We start from the raw sequence: 26,688 nt of genomic DNA on the forward strand, positions 1-26,688 counted from the left end.
GCCCCAGCCTCCTGCCGCCCTGTGCCCAGCCCAGTCCCACTTGTGCACACCCCAGCCCCCTGACCAGTCCCCCGCCCCCCCTATGCAAGCCCCAGCCCCCTGCCTCACACCAGCCCAGCCCCACTTGTGCGCAACCCAGTCCTGGTGGCCAGGGCAACCCCAGCCCCCCGGGATGCCACCCCTGCTCTGCCACGTGCCTGTGGGAAAGGCCCAGCCCCCCCTTTCGTCCCTGCTGGAGCCTGCGAGCTCCGGGCGAGCCGGGAGCCCAGCGGCACTGCCAGGGGCCAGCCTGCGCTCGGCTGTTTGCTCGGCGGGCGGGCGGGGCTGGGCTGGGCTTCCTGAGGGGAGGCACCCGGCGGGCGGTGACTCACCCGCCGTATGGTTCCCATTAAGGGCTGCGAGGCCAGGGCGGGAACACCCCGGCCCTCAGCGTCTGCCAGCAGGAGCCTGGCCTGGCTCACCAGGAGGGGAGAGCACCAGCCCCAGGGGTGTCCTGAGCCGGCCAGCCCCCCACCAACAACCCCCTTCCCACCTCAGCCCCCCCGGTCTCCCTTAGCCAGCCCTTCTCCCCTGCCCCCAGCCCCTCCACTGCCAGCCAGCCCTTCCCCACTCCCCAGCTCCCGCCCTGCCCCAGATCTCCCTCCCAGGCCCCCCAGCCCTGCCCCATGTTCCCTCCCAGCTCCCCCTCAGCCAGCCCTTTCCCACCCCACCAGCTCCCTCCCCCCACTCCCAGCCCCATTTTCCCTCCCAGCCTCCTCGGCTCCTCCCCCAGCCCAGCCCTTCTGCACCCCACATTCCCTACCAGCTCCTATGGCCCCTCTCAGTCAGCCCTTCTCCCCTGCCCACGGCCCCCCCGCTGCCAGCCAGCCCTTCCCCTTCCCCCACTCCCAGCCCAGCCCTGCCCCACCCCACATTCCCTCCCCCTGAGCACTGACCTCTCGAACTCAGCGCGAAGCAGCTTCTCGCGCTCCAGAATGGCGACGTGCAGCTTGCCCCACTCCTTCTCCACGTCCAGGGGGTGGTAGCCGGGGGACACTTGCAGCTGCCCGGCCTGCACCGTGCCCTGCGCCGGCAAGAGGGGGTGTTACACGGACCAGGAGGCCCCCCCTGAGGCTCCCGATCCACACAGAAATGGGGCCTTTGCAGCCACGGGGCCATGTGGGGACCAGCCTGCACCCGGCCCTGAGGGGTCCATGGGGCAGCACAGGAGTGGGGGGCACAAGCAGTGGGTGGCCCCGCTGGGGAGGGCTTTGCTCTGGGCACCCCGAGGGTCTGCAGGGGCTGGGGTCGGGCCTGGTGGGGAGCTGGGGATACCGAGCTGCAGGCCCCTCCCACGCACCCTGCTGGGCCTCACACAGCGTGAGGGAGTTACAGGACAGCTCCCTGGTCACATGCCCGCTTACAGCCGGGCGCAGCCCCTGGTGCTCGGGGATGAAGGGCTCGGCACAGCCCCCGGGGAGGGGAGGGGCGCGGCGCAGCCCTGGCGGCAGTACGTATCGGGGGGCTCTCGCCCAGGGGGTCCCGGGGGTGTCACCTTGCTCACCTCCAGCGACTGGTAAATGACCCTGGAGCGGTTCTTGTCGGCCTCCTTGGCCGGGAGCTCGGTTTCCTTGAACTTCAGGAACTGGCGCCACAGGAGCTGGGGGGAGGCTGGGGTTAGGGCACGGGGGAGGCAGGGCAGGCCCCAGGGGCAGGAGAGGGGCCCCGTGTGGCATGGCACCGGGACCCGCCTGTGACCAGCTGCCCGGAGACTCTGTGCCAGGCGCAGGGTCACCATCAGTAGGGCCCATGCCTGGCCAGCCTCTCCCTAGCCCACCACACAGGGCGTATTCTCACCAGCCCCTGCCCCCACCCCAAGGAGACGACATCCCCCCAGCCAGGGGTTGGGACCTGGAGCTGAGCCAGGCCTGGGGAGCTGGCCCCACGCATGGCCCCGCCCCAGAGCGGCCAGAGCCCACAGGATGGAAGAGGGCCGGGTGGGCGGGTTCTTCTTCGCCGCTGTTGACTCACGAGGGGCTGGCATGGAAGGAATGAGTCAGACGCCCTCCCCCTGCCTGGGGAGCCCCGCGATCCCCTCCTCCCCCCGGTGTGCTGCCCCACTCCTCCGGCTCGTCTGCCTTCTCCCTCCCGCCCTGGGGCAGGAGCTGAGCCCTGCCAGGCCCCTCCAAGGCAGCCTGGCCCTCACGGGACTGGCTGCTCCCTATGCTGGGCTCAGACCCCCCCGGGTGAAACGCCAGCTCCTCAGGGAACAGCTGCCAGCGCAGAGACGGACTGGGCATCCCAGGGGCCTGATGCAAGGTCCCCTACAGCCCCAGGGAACCACAGACCCTGCCTCCCCCTCACTGCCAACGGGAACCACCCACTCCCCAGGGAGCGCTGGGGGCCTCTCCTTCTGGGGGCTTCCAGGCGGCTCCTGCGTGGGGGTGGGGCCTGGGCACCCGGGCACCCTGCCCAGCCAGATCCCTCCTGGGAGGCACCTGCAAAGCTCCCCCACCCAGCACTGGGGCCTTTCATCCCCTGCCAGCAGCAGCTGCGTCGGGACATGACGAGACGGGAGCCATGATACAGAACACGTGGCTCGGAGACCACGGCCCCCCCGCCAGCTCAGGCTCTGAGCGCCCCCCAGCCCACTCAGTGTGCAGCCTGCCCCCCCCAGATCGCATGCCCCCCCCCCACCAGGACGGGCACTCCAGCATGGCCAGGGACTGCCTGTGCTGCTCCCTCTCCATGCCCGGGCCTGGGAGACGGGCAGCAGCAGAAGAGGCCACGTGAGCTGCTCCTGCCCCAGCGGGAACCAGGGGGGCCCCAAAGGGCACCTGTAGCGATGGAGCTCGGACGGCTCAGGGGCTGGGGAGCTGGGAGCTGACGAGAGGTCCCCAGAGCCCCGTCCCCGGGAATCACCCCTGTGTGGCCAGGCCCCTCACCTCGATCTCCTCGTAGCTGCCCGGCACCTTGCGCTCCTCGAAGATGACGGTGTGATTGCGAATCCACTGCAGCAGTGCCGTCACCACCTCGCGGTACTCCTGCCACCGCAGCTGCAGCTCCTAGGGGACAGGCGAGAGCATGGCCCCGGGTCCCTGCAGCTGCCGGGCTGGGCGGCCCCCGGGAGGTCCCAGAGACAGCACAGAAACGGATGGGTGGGATTCGGGGCCTCCCTGGGACCATCTCAGCTGGAATCAGCCTTGGATGGTGTGACGAACTGGGACTGTTCTTGCTGGGGTGTGGGAATGCTGACAGGGGAGTGTGACTAGGATGGTCTGCATCGGGGGATGGGAGCAGGCCTGTCACGGAGTATTGGGGGACTCAGGGCCCTGCACCCCCGGCTTCCTGCGATTCACCATGACTCTCAGCCAGCCAGTAAAGCAGAAGGTTTATTTGGATGACAGGAATACAGTCCAAGACAGGTCTTGCAGGCACAGACAACAGGGACCCCCTCAGTTAGGTCCATCTTGGGGTCCCCGGGCATCCAAGCCCAGCCCCCCTTGGGAGGTCAGAGCCATCTATGCCCCCCAGCCCTCTCTCCCTGCCTGCTTCCAGCACTCTGCCTTCAGCGACCCCTCCCACAGCCTTTGTTCAGTTTCCCGGGCTAAGGAGTCGCCTCCCCTTCAACCCCTTCCTGGGTTCTCATGTTACACACTCAGGTATGCGCCCTCGGGCGCCCTCGGGCAGATCCCATCCTGCAATGCAGACTATCCCAGAACACTCCCCTGTCAGCATTCACAGACCACCGTGAGAACAGGCCCAGTTCGTCACATCTCTCCCCCCTTCGAGACCGAACTGAGCAGGGTCACTTTAGCCAGTGACCCGGGGAAGTTCGAACCTACCCCCGTTCCCATGGATGCCCCCGCATCCCTCCAGTTCCTTGGTGGGAATTACACCAGGCCCCTTCAGTTTCACGCCCCCCCTTAGGTCGGGGTGCTTGATGGCACTCGCAGTTCGCATGTGGGAAGGTTTATGCGGCCTGTGCCCTTTTCCCACCCCCATACCTCTGGGGTTCCAACTGGGCTGTGGTCTTCTCCCAGCGCTCCAGTCTGGAGGTCTGTGCTTTGGGCTCTCTTGGTTTAGAGCCGCCCTTTTAACCTTGGCCACCCTCTGGAAAGGATCCTTTATGCTGGGCAAGGGTCCTAAAGCTGTTTTCCCCTTGTCCCAGGCCTTCCTCCCCCTCTGACAGGGGTCACAGGATCCGCAGTACTGTCGGACAGTAACAAAGACCCCAGGCCAGTAAAAGCTCCGTAGCAGCCTCTGCTGGGTACGCCAGGTTCCCTGGTGCCCTGAGAGGGGAATATCATGGGCCCGGCACAGCAGCTGGCGGCGATACTTCTGGGGTACCACCAGCTGCCTCCTGATCCCCCCTGACTCCATTTCCCCTGGGGGAGCCCATTCTCGGTACAGGAACCCCTTCTCCCACAGGAACCTTTTCCGGCCACCTCGTCCCATGGTCTGTACCGCCTTGAGGTCGGCTAGGTCCCTTATCTTCCGCAAGGAGGGGTCTCTCTGTAACTCGGCCTGGAACTCAGCAGCTGGGACAGGGATGGCCACCTGCTCTTCCTCGCCCGCTGGGCCTGAAGCTGCAGCCTCCCTGAGCCGTGTCCCTGGGCGTTCCCTCCCCACCAGGTTAGGGTCCTGCGCCTCAGGCAAGGCACCCCCCCCAAGGCCAGGGCGCAGTGCCCCTCGCCGGCTCTGACTGCGGGTCACAACCAGTGCCTTTTGGGGGTTGCTTGGCCAGTTCTCCAGGTCCCCCCCCATCAATACCTCAGTGGGCAAATACGGGTGTACCCCCACATCCTTGGGGCCCTCCTTGGCCCCCCACTTCAGGTGTACCCTTGCCACGGGTACTTTGACTGGTGTTCCGCCCACCCCCGTCAGGGTCAGGTAGGTGTTGGGCACCACCTGATCTGGGGCCACCACCTCGGGCCGGGCCAGCGTCACCTCTGCGCCCGTATCCCAGTATCCACTGACCTTCCTCCCATCCACCTCCAGGGGAACAAGGTACTCTCTCCGGAGGGACAGCCCCGCGCCTACCATATAAACCAAAAACCCTGAGTCTGGAGCATCCAGCCCCCTAGAGGAGCTGGCCTGGAGCTCTCCTCCCTCCTTAGCAGGTGGTACTCTGCCAGCCCCTCTTCCCTGGGAATGCTGCCTTTCGCCGGGCTGGGTCTCTACCCAGTTAACCCTCTGTGGGTTCGGTCTGCTCAGTCTGTCCCTGAGCCTAGGGCACTGGGCCCGTATGTGGCCCTTTTGGCCACAGTGGTAGCAGCCCATGTCCCATGGGTCCCCTTGAGTAGGTCGGATGGTCCTGATGCCGGATGCTCCCCTCTGATGGGTTTTTTCTGTATTTTCCCATGGGGAGGTCCCATGGTGACTCTCTCTCTGCGTTGTGGTGGGGCTGTTCCTTTGGGACTCCTCCCTTTTATCTCCTGACCGGCTCTTTACAAACTCATCAGCCAGCTGCCCGGCGTGTCGCGGGTTCTCTGGCTTTCTGTCCACCAACCACAGCCTCAGGTCGGATGGGCACCGGTCATACAGTTGCTCCAGTACCAGCAGTTTAATCAGGTCCTCCTTCGTCTGGGCCCCACCAGCCCACTTGCTGGCGTATCTCTCCATGCGGGCGGCTAGTTGCAGATATGAGATCTCAGGGGTTTTATCCTGACTCCGGAACCTTTCCCGGTACATCTCAGGAGTCAGCCCAAACTCTCGTAGCAGGGCCCTTTTGAATAGTTCGTAGTCCCCTTTCTCTGCCTCTCCCAGTTGGCGGTACAATGCCACGGATTTGGGGTCCAGTAAGGGGGTAAGGACCCGGAGTCTGTCCGCGGGGTCCACACGGTGCAGCTCGCAGGCCGTCTCAAAGGCCTCCAGGAAGTCATCCATGTCCTCCCCCTCCTTGTATGGGGCCATGATGCACTTATCAAAGCTCCGTGCAGTCCTGGGTCCCCCCTCACTCACCGCAGCCGGGGGTTCGCTGCCCTTCAATCTCGCCAGTTCCAGGTCATGCTGACGCTGTCTCTCATTCTCCTCCCGTTCATGCTGTCTCTGTCTCTCTTCACGCTGATGCTGTCTCTCTTTCTCCTCCCGTTCATGCTGACGCTGTCTCTCTTTCTCCTCCCGTTCACGCTGATGCTGTCTCTCTTTCTCCTCCCGTTCATGCTGTCTCTGTTGTTCACGATCCTCCAGCTCTCTCAGTTTTAGCTCTTTCTCCCATTCCAGCCAATTCCGCTCCCCGGATGCCGAACGTCGCCGGGAGGATCCTCTGCTGGCCGGCGGGCTTCGCCGGGGGGATCCCCTGCTGGCCGGGGGGGTCACGGCGCCCTCGGTATTTGCTGGGCTCCTCCCCACCCTTCCCCTAGGCATAGGAAGGAGGGGTCTCGGGAAGCCCTCAGCAGCCGGCTGACCACTCCCAGCTGGGACAGACACTGGTGCCTGCGCTGCATTTGCCAGGCTGCTTCCCTGAGACACAGGGATCAGTTCATTCGCGCGATCTTCCGCCTCCAGCTGGGCAATGAGCTGTTCTTTGGTGAGCCTCCCAATGCGCAGCCGCCTCTGCTTGCACAGCTCCACCAGGTCGCTCTTAAGCCGCTTGGCATACATCTTCCTGCTGCCCACTCACCGGCCTGTGTGCTCACAGCTCCCCACAGTTCCCAGGGGGACCCCTAGTGTGCCAGCCCTTCTCGAGGTCACCGCCTCTCTGCCAGGGTCGAGCTGCAGACTCCTCCGCCCCTGGGACCACTCGCTGCGATCCCCTCGGGGGACCCTGTTACTGCAAAAGTCCTTCTCGCTGGTCACACACTCCCAGGGGTAATAACCGTCTCTCTCTCACTCTTCAGCACGCCTGGTCCCCGTCAATCCCCCTTCGTTTTACTGCTCCCCAGTCACTTACTGCAGGAAGCGCCGAGGAAGCGCCGTCCACGGGGTGCAGTAGATCCCACCGCTGCCACCAGTTGTCACGGAGTATTGGGGGACTCAGGGCCCTGCACCCCCGGCTTCCTGCGATTCACCATGACTCTCAGCCAGCCAGTAAAGCAGAAGGTTTATTTGGATGACAGGAATACAGTCCAAGACAGGTCTTGCAGGCACAGACAACAGGGACCCCCTCAGTTAGGTCCATCTTGGGGTCCCCGGGCATCCAAGCCCAGCCCCCCTTGGGAGGTCAGAGCCATCTATGCCCCCCAGCCCTCTCTCCCTGCCTGCTTCCAGCACTCTGCCTTCAGCGACCCCTCCCACAGCCTTTGTTCAGTTTCCCGGGCTAAGGAGTCGCCTCCCCTTCAACCCCTTCCTGGGTTCTCATGTTACACACTCAGGTATGCGCCCTCGGGCAGATCCCATCCTGCAATGCAGACTATCCCAGAACACTCCCCTGTCAGCATTCACAGACCACCGTGAGAACAGGCCCAGTTCGTCACACGGCCCAAGGGAACATACCTGAGCTTGTAACATGAGAACCCAGGAGGGGGTTGGAGGTCAGGTGACTCCGGGGCCCGGGGAAACCGAACAAAGGCTGTGGGAGGGGTCGCTGAAGGGAGAGTGCTGGAAGCAGGCTGGAGAGATGGCTAGGAGGCAGAGATGGCTCTGACCCCCCCAAGGGGGGTGGGCTGGCATGCCCTGGGACCCCAAGCTGGACCTAACTGAGGGGGGGGCCCTGTTGTCTGTGCCTGCAAGACCTGTCTTGGACTGTATTCCTGTCATCCAAATAAACCTTCTGCTTTACTGGCTGGCTGAGAGTCATGGTGAATCGCAGGAAGCCGGGGGTGCAGGGCCCTGAGTTCCCCGATACTCCGTGACAACTGGTGGCAGCGGCGGGATCTACTGCACCCCGTGGACGGCGCTTCCTGCAGTAAGTGACTGGGGAGCAGTAAAACGAAGGGGGATTGACGGGGACCAGGCCTGCTGAAGAGTGGGAGAGAGACGGTTATTACCCCTGGGAGTGTGTGACCAGCGAGAAGGACTTTTGCAGTAACAGGGTCCCCCGGGGGGATCGCAGCGAGTGGTCCCAGGGGCGGAGGAGTCTGCAGCTCGACCCTGGCAGAGAGGTGGTGACCTCGAGAAGGGCTGGCACACTAGGGGTCCCCCTGGGAACTGTGGGGAGCTGTGAGCACACAGGCCGGTGTGTGGCCAGCAGGAAGATGTATGCCAAGCGGCTTAAGAGCGACCTGGTGGAGCTGTGCAAGCAGAGGCGGCTGCGCATTGGGAGGCTCACCAAAGAACAGCTCATTGCCCAGCTGGAGGCGGAAGATCGCGCGAATGAACTGATCCCTGTGTCTCAGGGAAGCAGCCTGGCAAATGCAGCGCAGGCACCAGTGTCTGTCCCAGCTGGGAGTGGTCAGCCGGCTGCTGAGGGCTTCCCGAGACCCCTCCTTCCTATGCCTAGGGGAAGGGTGGGGAGGAGCCCAGCAAATACCGAGGACGCCGTGACCCCCCCGGCCAGCAGGGGATCCCCCCGGCGAAGCCCGCCGGCCAGCAGAGGATCCTCCCGGCGACGTTCGGCATCCGGGGAGCGGAATTGGCTGGAATGGGAGAAAGAGCTAAAACTGAGAGAGCTGGAGGATCGTGAACAACAGAGACAGCATGAACGGGAGGAGAAAGAGAGACAGCATCAGCGTGAACGGGAGGAGAAAGAGAGACAGCGTCAGCATGAACGGGAGGAGAAAGAGAGACAGCATCAGCGTGAACGGGAGGAGAAAGAGAGACAGCATCAGCGTGAAGAGAGACAGAGACAGCATGAACGGGAGGAGAATGAGAGACAGCGTCAGCATGACCTGGAACTGGCGAGATTGAAGGGCAGCGAACCCCCGGCTGCGGTGAGTGAGGGGGGACCCAGGACTGCACGGAGCTTTGATAAGTGCATCATGGCCCCATACAAGGAGGGGGAGGACATGGATGACTTCCTGGAGGCCTTTGAGACGGCCTGCGAGCTGCACCGGGTGGATCCCGCGGACAGACTCCGGGTCCTTATCCCCTTACTGGACCCCAAATCCGTGGCATTGTACCGCCAACTGGGAGAGGCAGAGAAAGGGGACTACGAACTATTCAAAAAGGCCCTGCTACGTGAGTTTGAGCTGACTCCTGAGATGTACCGGGAAAGGTTCCGGAGTCAAGATAAAATCCCTGAGATCTCATATCTGCAACTAGCCGTCCGCATGGAAAGATACGCCAGCAAGTGGGCTGGTGGGGCCCAGACGAAGGAGGACCTGATTAAACTGCTGGTACTGGAGCAACTGTATGAGCGGTGCCCATCCGACCTGAGGCTGTGGTTGGTGGACAGAAAGCCAGAGAACCCGCGACACGCCGGGCAGCTGGCCGATGAGTTTGTAAAGAGCCGGTCAGGGGGTGGCAGGGAGGAGCCCCAAAGGAACAGGCCCGCCGCGATGCAGAGAGAGAGTCACCCTGGCACCTCCCAAAGGGGGAATATGGGGAATCCCCTCCCACGGGGAATGCCCAGCGTCAGGGATAACCGACCGGCTCGAGGGGACCCACAGGACATGAGCTGCTATTACTGCGGCCGAAGAGGCCACGTTCGGACCCAGTGCCCCAAGCTCAAGGACAGACTGAGCAGACCGAACCCGCATAGGGTTAACTTGGTAGAGGCCCAGACGGACGAGGGGCAGGCTTCTCACACAAGAGGGGCTGGCAGCTTATCAACTGCTCAAGAGAGAGAAGGGCCCCAGGCCAGCTCCTCTAGGGGGCTGGATGCCCCAGACTCAGGGTTTTTGGTTTATACGGTGGGCGCGGGGCTGTCCCTCCGGAGAGAGTACCTTGTTCCCCTGGAGGTGGATGGGAGGAAGGTCAATGGATACTGGGATACGGGCGCAGAGGTGACGCTGGCCCGGCCCGAGGTGGTGGCCCCAGATCAGGTGGTGCCCAACTCCTACCTGACCCTGACGGGGGTGGGCGGAACACCAGTCAAAGTGCCCGTGGCAAGGGTACACCTGAAGTGGGGGGCCAAGGAGGGCCCCAAGGATGTGGGGGTACACCCGTATTTGCCCACTGAGGTATTGATGGGGGGGGACCTGGAGAACTGGCCAAGCAACCCCCAAAAGGCACTGGTTGTGACCCGCAGTCAGAGCCGGCGAGGGGCCCTGCGCCCTGGCCTTGGGGGGGGTGCCTTGCCTGAGGCGCAGGACCCTAACCTGGTGGGGAGGGAACGCCCAGGGACACGGCTCAGGGAGGCTGCAGCTTCAAACCCAGCGGGCGAGAAAGAGCAGGTGGCCATCCCTGTCCCAGCTGCTGAGTTCCAGGCCGAGTTGCAGAGAGATCCCTCCTTGCGGAAGATAAGGGACCTGGCCGACCTCAATGCGGTACAGACCATGGGACGAGGTGGCCGGAAAAGGTTCCTGTGGGAGAAGGGGTTTCTGTACCGAGAATGGGCTCCCCCAGGGAAAATGGAGTCAGGGGGGATCAGGAGGCAGCTGGTGGTACCCCAGAAGTATCGCCGCCAGCTGCTGTGCCGGGCCCATGATATTCCCCTCTCAGGGCACCAGGGAACCTGGCGTACCCAGCAGAGGCTGCTACGGAGCTTCTACTGGCCGGGGGTCTTTGTTACTGTCCGACAGTACTGCGGATCCTGTGACCCCTGTCAGAGGGGGAGGAAGGCCTGGGACAAGGGGAAAACAGCTTTAGGACCCTTGCCCAGCATAAAGGATCCTTTCCAGAGGGTGGCCAAGGTTAAAAGGGCGGCTCTAAACCAAGAGAGCCCAAAGCACAGACCTCCAGACTGGAGCGCTGGGAGAAAACCACAGCCCAGTTGGAACCCCAGAGGTATGGGGGTGGGAAAAGGGCACAGGCCGCATAAACCTTCCCACATGCGAACTGCGAGTGCCATCAAGCACCCCCGACCTAAGGGGGGGCGTGGAACGGAAGGGGCCTGGTGTAACTCCCACCAAGGAACTGGAGGGATGCGGGGGCATCCATGGGAACGGGGGTAGGTTCGAACTTCCCCAGGTCACTGGCTAAAGTGACCCTGCTCAGTTCGGTCTCGAAGGGGGGAGAGATGTGACGAACTGGGACTGTTCTTGCTGGGGTGTGGGAATGCTGACAGGGGAGTGTGACTAGGATGGTCTGCATCGGGGGATGGGAGCCGGCCCAAGGGAACATACCTGAGCTTGTAACATGAGAACCCAGGAGGGGGTTGGAGGTCAGGTGACTCCGGGGCCCGGGGAAACCGAACAAAGGCTGTGGGAGGGGTCGCTGAAGGGAGAGTGCTGGAAGCAGGCTGGAGAGATGGCTAGGAGGCAGAGATGGCTCTGACCCCCCCAAGGGGGGTGGGCTGGCATGCCCTGGGACCCCAAGCTGGACCTAACTGAGGGGGGGCCCTGTTGTCTGTGCCTGCAAGACCTGTCTTGGACTGTATTCCTGTCATCCAAATAAACCTTCTGCTTTACTGGCTGGCTGAGAGTCATGGTGAATCGCAGGAAGCCGGGGGTGCAGGGCCCTGAGTTCCCCGATACTCCGTGACAGATGGGAACCGCAGTGACTGGCCCATCACCCCACCGCCGGAATGACCCCGTGTGTGCCTCAGTTTCCCCTACATGCTGCACTGTTACCCTGAGGGAAGGGGGAAGGACTGTTTGCTCTCAGGGCAGGCTAAGAGACCTGGCTATGAATGTCGCTGGGCTGTCTGAGCTGGGATGGGCCACCGGAAAGGACTGGCCCAGCTGACCCCATATCAATGGAGGACTCGAGAAGACAATGGCAAAGCCAATCACCGGGACACTGACGCCTGTCACCCAAGGTGGGGGAGGGTGAGGGGTTTCCCCACCTCTGCAGGGAGGCTGAGCAAAGACCCCCCCAGCTAGAGAACAAAGGACTGTGAGGAGTGAGGTGGGGGGGGAGGTGCTGGCTGCTGGAAGGAGCCTGGCCTCTCCCCTGGGAACTGCCCAAGGAGGTCGGACGGACAGACAGGCAGAGCTGGAACAACGGGGCTCCCAGCTGGGCTGTGGGCTCTGGGCTGACCCCACTGGTCTGGGCTTTAACCCGCGTTTCCCTGGGCTCCCCTGAGCACGTCCCCTGCCGTGAGCAGCTAGCTAACAACCCGCTGTGACAGCGCGGAGTGTCCCTGGGAATGCTGGGCGAGGGGCACTAGCCCCTGCTGCGTGGCCGGGTCTCCCCGGGGTCTGGCTCGGTTGGACTCGCTGGGCAGAGCTGAGGGGGGGACAGGAGGGCTGGAGCCCCCAGAGGTCAGGCTGAGCAGGGAGAGAGGCCCCCGGGGGTCTGGCTCACTGAAGGGCTCCTCCCAGACCGCTCTCAAGCTGGGGCCTAGCTGGGGCTCCGTGACTGCAGGGAAGCACGGCTGAGCTGGAGACCAAAAGCGGCAGCGTCAGGGGTTGGGCAAGGGACTGGGGGGAGCTCTATGCTTAGCCCGCCTCTCTGGCACCAGCCCACAGCCTCAGGCACCATCATGTTCCCTGGGGTCTCTGCAGATCGCCCGGGTCCCGCTGCAGGAAGCGTGGAGAGAGGGATTGCCGGCGTCTCACGGCCTGTCCCTGTGCACAGCGGGGTTCCCGGACCCCGACAGGCTGCGCACAGGCCAGCCCCAGAGACGCTGCGGCCCCGAAGCCCCCTGGCCTCCACAGCCCCATACTCACATTGGCCTTGAGGCCGACCGACACGTCAGGCACGCGGGGCATGACGTCATACAGCGACGAGACGTAGGTGATGATGGACTTCTCATCCGGCTGGGGCACGTCCACATCTGGGGGGAGGGGCAGAGCGTGAGCGGCTGTGGGGGGAGCCCCAGCCCAGGGGTCTCCACCTGCAGGGGGCTGCCCCCCGTGCTCATGGGATGCACCCCCAGGCCGAGGAGCTGCTGCACCCAAGGGCTCCCTGCAGGGAGCAGAGCCATCGGGGCTGCCTCATGCCAGGGAGGGGCCGTGTGCGAGGCACCTCGTACCTTCAGGGTCCAGCAGGCGCGTCACCCCCAAGTCCCGCTCGGCCACGGTGAAGGCCTGGTCCAGGTTCTCCAGGTTGGTCTGGCGATACACCTTGTTCATGTCGATGAGCATGGGCCTGCGTCAGAGACAGAGCGTGTGAGGGGCCAGGGGCCGGGAATCCCCACAACTGCAAACCCCAAGCCCAGCTCGGAGCCTGCTCTGGGACCCATCGACAGAGCTCCCCCCCCCGCATGCCATGCCAGGGCTGCAGCAGCTGGGACACCTGGGGGCACCGTCTGGCGGGAGCTGCGGGCTGGGCCAGGTCTGTGCCCACAGACAGCGCATCACCAGCATCCCCCGCTGCTGGGGCTAGGAGAACCCTGTGGGCAGCACCCCTCACGGGCGGGCGGGTGGGCGGGCTGCGGCACCGGGACCCCTTGCAGGCGAGCGGGCAAGACGCGACACTTAACCTTTGCACTCCTGAGGGAAACACGAGACACTGACTCACACCACATGAGGGGCTGGCAGCCCCTGAGCCCCTCCCCTTCTCCCCCCCGCAGGGTGTCGGCTGTGGGGCCGGGAGAGCTCCGACCAGCCCCTGGGGCTCAGCACAGCAGCTCCCCCCAGTCCCGATGCTCTGGGGCAGTGCGCTGCCCCTCTCCCTGCCCAGCCGTCAGGCTGGCTCCTGTACAACAGTACAACAGCTGTGCCGTGGGTCATTCTCCCCCAGCCCTGCCGCTGGCACCGAGCCCCTCACAGCAACGGGGCAGCTCCCCCGGCTCCGGGGCTTGGCGGCCCCATCAGGAGCCCGCAGCCCGGCAGGGAGCGGGAGCCAGGTAATGCTGCCCAGAGCCGGCAGATCTGCTCCAGCTCTGCAGATCCAACTACCCCCGCCCCACCGCCGCTGCGCCAGACGGCCTGGGGGCCCTGCTCAGGCAGGGGCCGGCCCAGGTTTCTGTAAACGCGGGTCTTTAACTGAATTATGCACCCGGGGGGTGAGCTGAAGCAGAACAAGCTTTGCCCGTCCCCCCACCAGATCAGCTGCAGCCCCCCCGCCAGTGCAGCCTGGGGGGAGGGGGCAGCCGCGGCCAGTCAAGGCTTTGCCCTGGCTCCCCTAGCACCCCCCGCTGCACCCCGTCTTCGCAGCAGCGATGCCCCGGCTGGCGCGATGCCTACAGTTCCTGGAGGCGCAGGGTGGAGTGGAGGGAGTACAGCGAGCTGCTGACATTGGAGGTCTCCAGCACAGCGGGGTCGGCGATCTCCTCGCACAGCATCACCACCTGCTCCTCTGCCCCCGCCCGGGACCCCGCTGAGCCGCCCAGCGCCCGGTGCTGCAGCTTCTTCTTCACCCGCTGGCGCGAGCTCCTCTCCATGCTGGGGCCCGAGCCTTCCTCTGCTCGCTGCGCTGGGAGCCGGGACCCACTGCCTGAGTCGCCCTGGCCTGGCACTGGGAGCCGGGACCCGCTGGCTAATCCGCCCGCCCTGGCCTGGCACTGCGCTGGGAGCCGGGACCCGCTGGCTAATCCGCCCGCCCTGGCCTGGCGCTGCGCTGGGAGCCGGGAGCCACTGCCTGAGTCGCCCTGGCCTGGCGCTGCGCTGGGAGCCGGGAGCCGCTGGCTAATCCGCCCGCCCTGGCCTGGCGCTGGGAGCCGGGAGCCACTGCCTGAGTCGCCCGCCCTGGCGCTGCGCTGGGAGCCGGGAGCCGCTGGCTGATCCGCCCGCCCTGGCGCTGCGCTGTCGGGGGCTGCCCTCTCCCCAGAGTGGCGGCTGGGCTGGGCTGGGCTGTGCTGCCAGCCCCGCGTTCTCCCCCTGCCTCTCCCAGGGCGGGGCGGCTCCTGTACATACTTGTTACACTTACAGAAGAAAGCGGGAGCTGACGTAGCCTCCAGCAGCCCCCACTCCCCCCCCGCCCCGGCTCCCAGCCTGGTGCCCCCAGCCGAGGGCAGCGCTGTGTGCTGGGGATGGGCAGTTCCAGGCAGGCGACGTGTACGGGGGTCGGAGGGGGCTGGAACTCGTCTGGGCATTTTGCATTTAACACGGTCCCCAAGCGCCAGGCCCGGCTGCGGGGGGCTCCAAGGGCAGGCAAGTGAGACGGGCCCGATCCTGCTGAGACGGGCCCGATGTGATCTGCCTGCACGCGCTGCCCCTACTCTACTTGGAGAGCCCCCCTCCTGGACCTGCCCAGCCCACTGCTCCCAGCACTGCGCTGGGACCCCCCGTGGGGACTGCAGGGCGGCTCAGGGACCCCGGCAGCAGCTGCGGCATATCCGCTGGGGTCACTTGCCTGGGGAGCCCCGGTGGCTAGGAGAGGGGCTAGCTGGGGGGGCTGCGCCAGCCCCCAGGAGTCTGGGAAGGGAAAACAGTTCCCGGCTCCAGGGCTGGCACAGGGTGCGGCCCGGCTCCACCCCTCTGAACTATCCAGCTTACCGTCCCGACACGCTCCCACAGAACTGGCTGCCTGGGGCGTCAGTGCCTGCCAGAGCCGAGCAGGGGCAGGGCACCCTCGCCGCCCTGTCCCGCAGAGCCTCTGCCAGCCCGGGGAGGCAGCCCCAGCCAAGGGGGGTTGGGCCCAGACCACACAGAGCAGCCGCTGCCCCCCAGCCCCAGAGCGAGGGAGCCCAGCACCCCTGGGCTGGCAGAGCTGCGTGTGGGGCAGCCCCTGGGCACGCACTTACCAGCCAGCGAGTGTGAGTCCCTGATCCCCCCTCCGGCCCTCACCCCCCAGTGCAGACCATGCCCAGCCCCTGCCCGTCTCTCACTTGTGATGGTGGATGATGGCGTTAAAGAGACGCCCGTCCCGCCAGCTGGTGGTGAAGTTGTCGCAGCGCAGGCCCTGGTAGCCCTCCACCATGCGCTGTGACCACAGCAGCAGCTTCTCCTTGGCCGTCATGTCCTCGGACTGCCCGCTCACCTGGATGTCCGAGATCTGGAAGGGACGGGCGCACGTCAGTCAGTCACCCTGGCCCTGCGGAGCCCCTGCCCAGTGCCCCACTGGGGCCTCCTCCACCCCCCGGCCCAAGGACACCCTGGGACGAAGTGGGAATGTTCTTAATGTTTTCTCTGAATACTGTGCCTGCCTCAGTTTCCCTTCTGTGTTACTCAAGTCTCTGGGTGGTGGGAAAAGGGTGTGACCATTGCAGAGACCTGGAGAGGGCAGGCGTGACTGGGACTGGCTGCAGAGAACAGCCGACACCATGTATCCTGGCAACTGATGGCTGGTCCCAGTCCACTGCAAGGACCAGCCAGTGATGTTGGTGCAGAGCAGGTAACCTGCTGGCCTGGGAAAGAGACGAAGGAGGAAGGAGGGGCAGTGGGGCTGAGGGAGGCCAGGCAGCTGGGAGGAGTCGGTCTCCGATTTCTGTGCTAACAAGCTCTGTCCTACCCTGTGTTCCTGTCGACTAATAACCCTTCTGAGAGTCACGGCTGCCTGTGGAGTGGGGGGCAGGGCCCTTTGGGGGTGCACAAGGCTTCCCCGGGGGTCCCACCCAGGGGGACTCGCCGTGGGGAGCTCACAGGGGGCACCACAGTCCTGCCTGGCTTCACTCGGGGGTTCCCGAGCAGCCTGGGACTCCGTGACACCCCCACCCCAGGACACAGCAGCCTCCTTCCTGTTTCACTTGGGACCGCAGCCCACGGGGGGCGGTTAGAGGCTCCAGTCGCTGGCGCTCACCACAAGCGCCCACGCTGGGCACAAACTCCCAACCCCGGCGGAAATGGTGCCTGAACCGCAGCCCGAGAGAGCACGGCTCCGCACGCACCCCCGCCGCAGGGGGGCTCGCTGGCCCCCAGCCAGGGACACGTCTGCTGCACACGCCCCCCCGACAGAGGCTGCAGGCTGGGCCGCAACAGCGGGCAAGACGGAAGCACCTGCTCCGCCAGCTGCCTGGCATCTCTCCACTCCCGGTGCTCTCCCCAGAGCACTCGGCAGGTCCCGATGCCCTGGGCACTCCCTGGCCAGCTCGCCCTGGCTGCTCCCTCACTGCTGCAGCACAGATTCTGCCCCGGGCACTGCCCGGGCCCCAGCCTGGTCCCGTTCTCCTGCTCCGGGCAGGGAAAGGAGCCCACGGGCAGCCTCCTGGAACGCCAGGACTCCTGGGTTCAAAGCCCTTTGGTTGGTCTCTGCATGCTGAGCTGCCCCCCTCCCCAGTGCAGCCTGTGGGGGAGGCGGGCCCTGCCCCACCCCGTTCCCAGCCCTGGGGGCTGCGCTCTACTGGGACTATGAGCAGAGGAGCTGCAGAGCCTGGCCAGGGAGAACAGCGAGTGAGCGAGGCCCAGCTCCAGGCCAGGCAGGACAGGGCTCCCCAGCAGGAGGGGACCCGCGTGCAATGGAGCGGGGCGGCCATGCCAGGAACCCTGTGCCCGGTAGCTGGGGGCAGCTCCACTGGTTCCTGCCGTTCCCAGGTGGTCGGTGAGAACCGGGCAGCTCCAGCACCGGCGGGGACAGGAAACGATTGTGGCTAGCTCGCGGCTGCCAGCCAAGGCCCGTGGGTCTGAGTCACCGTGGCTGCCAGGCTCCGCCCTGGGGCTAAGCCGCGCTTCGGCAGCCTGGCCCAGGGAGCAGGTGACTCAGCCTCCAAAACGCTGCCCCTGCGGCTGCAGCGTTCCCGCCCCGGCAGCTCCCCTCCCCCGCCGTGCCGGGGCTGGCAGAGCTCAGCATTCCCCGCAGGGCCACACCCCAGCTGCAGGGCGCCTGGCTCCAAGAGCGTGCGGGGCCAGGGGAGGGAGAAGCAGGGAGCCCCCGGGTCTCGCCCCACTCCAGAGCAGCTCCCCCCTCAGCCCTGCCCACAGCACTCCCGCAGGGCCTCCCGGAGCAGCCCCTGCTTGGCAGCTCGGCCCCAGGGCAGCCAGTGAACGAGAGAGAGCGACCAGCCCTGGCCTTTCCCAGCAGGGGGTGCTGTGGGGAGCTGTGGGGGGGCAGGGCGCTGGCTGGGGGGGAGCTCCCAGCAGGGGGCGCTGGGGGGGGGGCCAGAGCTGGTTGGGGGGGAGGCGCATGGGGCAGGTGGAGCCAGGCTCACCTGGAAGTGGAGGATGATGGTCCAGATGAGGCCCAGCGTGAGCTTGGGGTTGCCGTCGGCGATGTCATCATTGCGGATGTTCACCAGCTTCACCTGCCGACACCAGAGCGGTTACGCCAAGGGGTCCGACGGGCTCCTCAGGCAGCAGGCCTGGGGCCTGCCCCTTCCCCACGCCCTAGGGAGACCCCCCCAACTCAGCAGGGGCAGAGTCTGTCCTTCCCCCGCCCCTAGGGAAACCCCTTCCCCAGCTCAGCAACGGTGGAGCCTGTCCCTCCCCTGCTCCCCGGCCTGGCCTGCCCCCCCACACACGCAGCTCACCTGCCCCCCCCCCCACAGACACACGCAGCTCACCTGCCCCCCCTACACACACAGCTCACCTGCCCCCCGACACAGCTCACCTGCCCCCACATACACACGCAGCTCACCTGCCCCCCGACACAGCTCACCTGCCCCCCCTACACACACAGCTCACCTGCCCCCCGACACAGCTCACCTGCCCCCACATACACACGCAGCTCACCTGCCCCCCACATACACACGCAGCTCACCTGCCCCCCCCAAAGCAGCTCACCTGCCGGTGTTTCAGGTAATCCAGGGCAATCTGCACATTCTGCAGCTTATGGAAGCGCATTCGCCCCTTCTCGCGGGGCTGCAGAGACAGAAGGAGCAGGGGGGTGAGTGGCTGAGCCGGGATGCCAGGGCCCCCCCAGTGCCCTGAGCACTCCTCCCCCCACACAGGGCAGCACCAGGGCTCCAAGGAGAACTGAGAGCAAGAGGAACCCAACACCTGGTGCCCCCAGTCAGTAGTGCCAGGCCCCCTCCCCCAGGGTGGGGCAGGGAGCTGAGTGGCCCCTGGCCAGGCCTAGCTAGCCCTGACTGGCCCCTCTCCCAGGCGCCCGTTCCATTGCCCCATGCCCCAGCAGTCACCCCGAGGGGCGCAGCGGGAACAGACTCAGCCCCTCTCCCCGCACTACCACCCAGCCTGAGCGGGCCCTGCCCTTCGACTGTTGGGCCTCGGGAGCCCATTGCCAGCGGGGAAGCCGGGGCCCCGCTCTCCGGGGTCAGAGAAGAATCGCACCCAGGGATCCCCGGCTGCCCCGACCCCGAGGCTGCAAAGTGGGGGTGCCGCGGACGAGGCGCTCAGGACGGGACCAGGGCTCACGGCGCAGGCAGGATTAGCACAGGGCTTGCAAACCATGCGGACAGAGGACAGGGGCTGGAGGGGAAGGGCTGCTGGCCTCGGCGCCCCCAGAAGGGGGGAACCAGGTGGTGCACAGGGCCAGGGTCCCACCAGGCCACAGAGCCAACTGCCCCAGCTCAACCCACCCGGGCACCACCTCTCCAGGTGCCCTGGCAGCAGCGCTCCAAGGGCAGTGCCCAGGAGAGGGGGCACAGCCCAGCTGGACTGCCTGGCAGGGACCCCCCTTTGCTAGCTGTCTCTGGAACAGCAGGCCAGAGCTGTGGAGCGTGGAGCCTGAAGGAAGGGGCAGCGCAGGGGGTGCGGGGCTGGGCCCGGAAATCCTCGGCCACTAGCTGCTCCCGCGGGGCACTGGGAGGAAATGTGCCGAATGAAACAATAGCGAGGAAAGTGCTGAGCACGGCTGGGCTGCTGCTCCTAGCTTCCTCCAGGGCACCTGGATACAGCCGGCCGGTCCTGCCCCACGGCCAGCACCCTCCAGCGCCAGGGCAGGCCAGGGCCCAGCTCTGCCTTCCTGCGCCCTCCCCACACGGCCTGGGGACAGCGAGAGCTCCGGAGCCCTAGATGGCACCCCCTGGAAACACAGCCCCCTATGGGGTGAGTACAGCAGTGGTGTATGCCCCACCCAGCACGTGGCGCTCACTGAGCCTGCAAGGGGCGCCGAGGACAGCGCAAGGGATGTGGCGTAAACCTCCTGCCCTGCAAAAAGGGACCTGGCGCTCACACGGCCAAGAGGGACCAGGACCTCCGTGTCAGACCACGCACGACTGCTGGGGCACTGCGGTCACGCCAACAGAGGGGAGAGCCCCCCGCCCACAAGCACCAGGCTGGGACACTGGGCCTGCATGGCCTGCTGGGAGATCACCCCCCCCCCGGTCCCTGCAGCACAGCGCCCCCTAGCGCTGCTGTGGGGCCAGCCCTGCCTGCTGGGGAGAGCGCGCCCTGCTGAGCCCCCGCCCCATAGCGCCACCCTGGGGCCAGCCCTGCCTGCTGGGGAGATCGCCCCCTGCTGAGCCCACCGCCCCGTCCCTGCAGCACAGCGCCCCCTAGCGCTGCCGTGGGGCCAGCCCCGCCGGCCAGGGGAGAGCGCCCCCTGCTGCCCCCACCCCGTCCCTGCAGCACAGCGCCCCCTAGCGCTGCCGTGGGGCCAGCCCTGCCTGCTGGGGAGAGCGCCCCCTGCTGCCCCCGCCCCGTCCCTGCAGCACTCCCAGCCCAGTGCTGCCCACAGGAGATGAGCCCCACCCCAAGCGAATTCCAGTTGGCCTCTGCCCTGACCCGGGCCCCGCAGGCCCCCTGGGCTGCCCCCCAGCCCGTGGCTCTGAGAGGTCTCTGCCCCCCAGGCCGGTCCCAGCCTGGCCTGCATGGCACGGCCAACAGGAGCTTTGCAGGCCCCAGAGCGGGACCCCGTGGGTCCCCCCGCCGTGCCCGCACCGCGGCTGCACCCCGACGCCTGGGCACGCTCGTCACACCAGCCTAGCCAATCGCAGGCGAGCGGCAGGTTTAGCCAAGCTCCGATTGGCTGGGCTTGCCATGATGTCATGTCTCCCCAGCCAATCGGGCGGCGCACGGCCGTGCGAGAGCAAAGGCAGAACCACTCACCAACCGCAAGCTCCTGATCACGTCGCGCTCCCTCGGCTAGCCAGCAAGAGCAGTGCAAAGAAAGGAGGCAAAGGCCAGAGGGCAGAGGTCAGGGGTCAGAGGTCAGCAGACAGGTACAAAGAAGCAGAAAGTTCAGTGTAGCAAAGTAATGTTAATGTGTTAAAAGCCCACGATGCACCGGGGGGACCGAGTCTCGGGCGCGGGGTGGGGTGAGGCCAGGGCCTGAGCCGGGGGGGCCCTGGGGGCAAGGGGGAGCCTAGGAACTAGACTGATTTCCCTAGTAGGTACAGCAAGCAAGAGGTCAGGGGTCACAGGGCATGCGGGGTCAGCAGGCAGGTGTGCCGGGGAAGCAAGGGGCCCGACCCTCCTTCAAGGGGACCGGGCCAGAGTCTGCAGGGGCCCGGGGGTCTGGCGGAGGTGGTGCTGGGCCGGGCCAGGGGCCCAGCCTATGGGTCAGCAGGCGAGGACGTGCCCGGGCGGGGGTGACGCTGGGGGAAAGAGGAGGGTGTGGCGTGGGGGGGTAACAGCGCAGAGCAGACACTCGCCCTGAGAACCTCTCCCCTCTCCAAAGCTGCTCTGTGCCCCGACCCGGCCAGGACAGGGCTCCCTGCGCTGGGCACTGGACGGCAGAGGAGGGAGCCAGCAGAGAGGCTGTGCGGAAGCTGCAGTCCGGAAGCCAGCGGCACCACCTACCAGCGTGTCCCCCGAGAGCACCTCCAGCAGCGAGATGAGGTTGTGGCCATCCCGCAGGTCCTCGTACAGGTCGCTGACATGGCGCTGAGCCTGCAGAGACGGAAAGGAACCGTAACCGGGGGCAAAGCTACCCCCAGCCATGGAGCCGCCGGCCAGCCCTCGGCCCAACCCCGAGCCAGGCAGCCTGCCCTGGCCCAGCTGATAAGAGGGGCAGGAATCTGACTCCCCCAGTGAACAGCATAGAAGGGCTCACATGAAAGCCATGGTCACACTGGTCATCACGGTCACTGCAAAATGCACGTGTGTGCCATGCAAGGCGGCGTGGCTCCGAACCAGAACACCGTGTTCCCAAAGGCGACATGCCTGAACCCGCGTCCTCCACACAGGAGACAAGGGAGCGCTGTACATCAGCGCCACAAGCTAGACACCGGACGCCCGTTTACACACAAAGGCAAACGTGAGCCAAGAGCGGTGACGTCACCAGGAACGGAGCACACAGGGACAAGCAAGCCTCAGGGGTTGTCCTGTCTAGGCGTAAAACCAATGAACTCTGGGGGTGTTTCCAGAAAGCAGAGGACACCCCCGCCCCCCACCCGGTGCCCTGGTCGGTAGTCAGGAAAGCGGGGGCTCAGCCAGCCTGGGCTGGAAACGCTGGAGAGAACGCTCTTGAGCCAGGAGGGGAACCGGGTAGCGGAGCACAGGCTCCAGAGAGCGGGCGACCATTTGGTTTCAGTATCCTTCTCCCTGTCACCTGGACGGCTGCTCTTTCTCCCTGTGCCGGGTCCCCAGCCGGGCGCTGGCCCTGGGCTGCGTCTCACAGCGGGCCTGGGCATTCTGCGGGGCTTGGCATGTGCCTATCGCTAACCTGTATGGGGCTAGCGGGGTCTGTGGGGCCTGGCAGGCAGTGTTTGCACTGCCCGAGGCTGGTGGTTTCAGGGCCTGACCCACCCTGGGGACTGGGCTGGCCGCCTTCCCCGCTGCACTGATGCTGGCAGGGCCAGGCTGGGGCCAGAGCGCCTGGCTCCGGGTGCTGTAGTGCGCTGCCCCTGAGCCCTGCCAGCCCATGGCCTCCGCCCCCCACAGCCCCGAGCCCATGGCCCCGCCTGGGGAGCAGCGAGGGAGACAGGAGCCATGCGCGATGCCGTGGGTCACGCCGTGCACAGGACCGGATGCCACCTACCTCTGCTCGCCAGTGCTGCGGCAGGAGGGGAGGGCAGGGAGAGAGAGAGAGGGGGGTTAGGAGCAGAGAGGTTGCGCAGACCCGGCGTTCAGCTCCCCAGGCACAGCGTGGGGACGCCCGGCCTGCTGCCAGTGCTCCTGCCAGCTGCCCCCGCCCTGGGGCCGTGAGCACAGCAGGGATCCTGGGCCCCCCACACTGGACGCTCCACTCCGGGCGGTGGCCCTGGAGCCCCTCGGCTTGGCCAGGTGCAGCCCACAGGGAGAGCCCGGCCCAGCAGGCCCCTGGGAGTGAGGGGGAGCCCAGCCAAAGCAGAGAGACCCCCTCCCCCCACGGCGGAACTGCAGAGCTGCACAGAGCAGGGGCTCCTTGTGCCAGCCTCACATGGGTCAGGCCAGCGAGCTCCCATCCATCCAGCCCCACAGCCTGCAGTGCAGCCAGCCCGGCCATCGCCTGCCTGGCCCCATGTGCTGCCCCCCATGGGCCGCCCTGCGCTCTGCCTGTGCAGTTAGCCCAGGGCCCTGGCCACGTCTGCGCCCGTTTGGGGTGTGCCGGATGCTCCCCAGCCAGGACAGGCCCTGCCCCCGGGGAGCTGAGTGCACCGAGTGCGGGGGCAGGGATTACAGGCCTGGCACGGGGCCGGTGCAGGCAGGCACACGAGCATGTGCGTGGCCAGACACGCGTGTGGGGGCAGGGCAGGCGGGCTCCAGCGTGTGCTGCTCTCGGGAGCCGGGACTGGCTCGTGGTGCCGGAGCCAAGGCTGGTGCCGAGAGGCGGCATGTCCCTGCACTGTGCGGGGACGGGTCCGTGTCCCTGCGCTGTGTGGGTCTGTGGCTGTGTCCCTGTGCTCTGCTGGGCGTTACTGGTTACACGCGGGGCGAGGGCCCTGCGCTCGGCCGGGCTGGGCGTTACTGGTTACACGCAGGGCCGGGGCCGTGTCCCCATGCTCAACTGGGCCGGGCGTTACTGTTTAGATACGGGGCCGGGGCCATGTCCCTGCGCTCGGCCGGACCAGGCGTTACTGGTTAGATATGGGGCTGGGGCCATGTCCCTGCGCTCGGCCGGGCCGGGCGTTACTGGTTAGATACGGGGCTGGGGCCATGTCCCTGCGCTCGGCCGGGCCGGGCGTTACTGGTTACACGGAGGGCCAGGGCCGTGTCCCCATGCTCAACCGGGCCGGGCGTTACTAGTTAGATACGGGGCCGGGGCCATGTCCCTGCGCTCGGCCGGGCTGGGTGTTACTGGTTAGATATGGGGCCATGTCCCTACGCTCGGCCGGGCCGGGCGTTACTAGTTAGATACGGGGCCAAGGCCATGTCCCTGCGCTCGGCCGGGCTGGGTGTTACTGGTTAGATATGGGGCCATGTCCCTACGCTCGGCCGGGCCGGGCGTTACTAGTTAGATACGGGGCTGGGGCCATGTCCCTGCGCTCGGCCGGGCTGGGCGTTACTGGTTAGATATGGGGCCATGTCCCTACGCTCGGCCGGGCCGGGCGTTACTGGTTAGATACGGAGCCGGGGCCATGTCCCTGCACTCGGCCGGGCTGGGTGTTACTGGTTAGATATGGGGCCATGTCCCTACGCTCGGCCGGGCCGGGCGTTACTAGTTAGATACGGAGCCGGGGCCATGTCCCTGCACTCGGCCAGGCCAGGCGTTACTGGTTAGATACGGAGCCGGGGCCATGTCCCTGCACTCGGCCGGGCTGGGTGTTACTGGTTAGATACGGGGCTGGGGCCATGTCCCTGCGCTCGGCCGGGCCGGGCGTTACTGGTTAGATACGGGGCTGGGGCCATGTCCCTGCGCTCGGCCGGGCCGGGCGTTACTGGTTACACGGAGGGCCAGGGCCGTGTCCCCATGCTCAACCGGGCCGGGCGTTACTAGTTAGATACGGGGCCGGGGCCATGTCCCTGCGCTCGGCCGGGCTGGGTGTTACTGGTTAGATATGGGGCCATGTCCCTACGCTCGGCCGGGCCGGGCGTTACTAGTTAGATACGGGGCCAAGGCCATGTCCCTGCGCTCGGCCGGGCTGGGTGTTACTGGTTAGATATGGGGCCATGTCCCTACGCTCGGCCGGGCCGGGCGTTACTAGTTAGATACGGGGCTGGGGCCATGTCCCTGCGCTCGGCCGGGCTGGGCGTTACTGGTTAGATATGGGGCCATGTCCCTACGCTCGGCCGGGCCGGGCGTTACTGGTTAGATACGGAGCCGGGGCCATGTCCCTGCACTCGGCCGGGCTGGGTGTTACTGGTTAGATATGGGGCCATGTCCCTACGCTCGGCCGGGCCGGGCGTTACTAGTTAGATACGGAGCCGGGGCCATGTCCCTGCACTCGGCCAGGCCAGGCGTTACTGGTTAGATACGGAGCCGGGGCCATGTCCCTGCACTCGGCCGGGCTGGGTGTTACTGGTTAGATACGGGGCTGGGGCCATGTCCCTGCGCTCGGCCGGGCCGGGCGTTACTGGTTAGATACGGGGCTGGGGCCATGTCCCTGCGCTCGGCCGGGCCGGGCGTTACTGGTTACACGGAGGGCCAGGGCCGTGTCCCCATGCTCAACCGGGCCGGGCGTTACTAGTTAGATACGGGGCCGGGGCCATGTCCCTGCGCTCGGCCGGGCTGGGTGTTACTGGTTAGATATGGGGCCATGTCCCTACGCTCGGCCGGGCCGGGCGTTACTAGTTAGATACGGGGCCAAGGCCATGTCCCTGCGCTCGGCCGGGCTGGGTGTTACTGGTTAGATATGGGGCCATGTCCCTACGCTCGGCCGGGCCGGGCGTTACTAGTTAGATACGGGGCTGGGGCCATGTCCCTGCGCTCGGCCGGGCTGGGCGTTACTGGTTAGATATGGGGCCATGTCCCTACGCTCGGCCGGGCCGGGCGTTACTGGTTAGATACGGAGCCGGGGCCATGTCCCTGCACTCGGCCGGGCTGGGTGTTACTGGTTAGATATGGGGCCATGTCCCTACGCTCGGCCGGGCCGGGCGTTACTAGTTAGATACGGAGCCGGGGCCATGTCCCTGCACTCGGCCAGGCCAGGCGTTACTGGTTAGATACGGAGCCGGGGCCATGTCCCTGCACTCGGCCGGGCTGGGTGTTACTGGTTAGATACGGGGCTGGGGCCATGTCCCTGCGCTCGGCCGGGCCGGGCGTTACTGGTTAGATACGGGGCTGGGGCCATGTCCCTGCGCTCGGCCGGGCCGGGCGTTACTGGTTACACGGAGGGCCAGGGCCGTGTCCCCATGCTCAACCGGGCCGGGCGTTACTAGTTAGATACGGGGCCGGGGCCATGTCCCTGCGCTCGGCCGGGCTGGGTGTTACTGGTTAGATATGGGGCCATGTCCCTACGCTCGGCCGGGCCGGGCGTTACTAGTTAGATACGGGGCCAAGGCCATGTCCCTGCGCTCGGCCGGGCTGGGTGTTACTGGTTAGATATGGGGCCATGTCCCTACGCTCGGCCGGGCCGGGCGTTACTAGTTAGATACGGGGCCAAGGCCATGTCCCTGCGCTCGGCCGGGCTGGGTGTTACTGGTTAGATATGGGGCCATGTCCCTACGCTCGGCCGGGCCGGGCGTTACTAGTTAGATACGGGGCTGGGGCCATGTCCCTGCGCTCGGCCGGGCTGGGCGTTACTGGTTAGATATGGGGCCATGTCCCTACGCTCGGCCGGGCCGGGCGTTACTGGTTAGATACGGAGCCGGGGCCATGTCCCTGCACTCGGCCGGGCTGGGTGTTACTGGTTAGATATGGGGCCATGTCCCTACGCTCGGCCGGGCCGGGCGTTACTAGTTAGATACGGAGCCGGGGCCATGTCCCTGCACTCGGCCAGGCCAGGCGTTACTGGTTAGATACGGAGCCGGGGCCATGTCCCTGCACTCGGCCGGGCTGGGTGTTACTGGTTAGATATGGGGCCATGTCCCTACGCTCGGCCGGGCCGGGCGTTACTAGTTAGATACGGGGCTGGGGCCATGTCCCTGCGCTCAGCCGGGCTGGGCGTTACTGGTTAGATACGGAGCCGGGGCCATGTCCCTGCACTCGGCCAGGCCAGGCGTTACTGGTTAGATACGGAGCCGGGGCCATGTCCCTGCACTCGGCCGGGCCGGGCGTTACTGGTTAGATACGGAGCCGGGGCCGTGTCCCTGCACTCGGCCG

The 26,688-nt window shown here is 66.2% G+C and overlaps 1 protein-coding gene across 15 annotated transcripts in view; it reads right to left on the reverse strand.

Moving 5' to 3' along the window:
- Positions 1–26,688, reverse strand: part of PLEC (plectin) — a 124,784-nt gene that overhangs the window by 34,690 nt on the left and 63,406 nt on the right. For 10 of the 15 annotated variants that reach the window (XM_054018942.1, XM_054018945.1, XM_054018953.1 and 7 more), the window contains exons 3-12: positions 21,366–21,455; positions 20,673–20,708; positions 18,447–18,524; positions 17,876–17,968; positions 15,620–15,786; positions 12,881–12,996; positions 12,576–12,682; positions 2,925–3,044; positions 1,544–1,639; positions 936–1,063 (exon numbers count right to left, since the gene is read on the reverse strand). In XM_054018942.1, the coding sequence (XP_053874917.1) occupies positions 936–1,063; positions 1,544–1,639; positions 2,925–3,044; positions 12,576–12,682; positions 12,881–12,996; positions 15,620–15,786; positions 17,876–17,968; positions 18,447–18,524; positions 20,673–20,708; positions 21,366–21,455 (1,031 nt within the window). Of the gene's footprint in view, positions 1–935; positions 1,064–1,543; positions 1,640–2,924; positions 3,045–12,575; positions 12,683–12,880; positions 12,997–15,619; positions 15,787–17,875; positions 17,969–18,446; positions 18,525–20,672; positions 20,709–21,365; positions 21,456–22,545; positions 22,561–26,688 lie in introns of all 15 variants that reach the window. The other 5 variants (XM_054018943.1, XM_054018941.1, XM_054018948.1 and 2 more) reach the window with 3 other exon arrangements.

The sequence above is a fragment of the Malaclemys terrapin genome, chromosome 2 (genome assembly GCF_027887155.1).
Source record: "Malaclemys terrapin pileata isolate rMalTer1 chromosome 2, rMalTer1.hap1, whole genome shotgun sequence".
NCBI lineage: Eukaryota > Metazoa > Chordata > Testudines > Emydidae > Malaclemys > Malaclemys terrapin.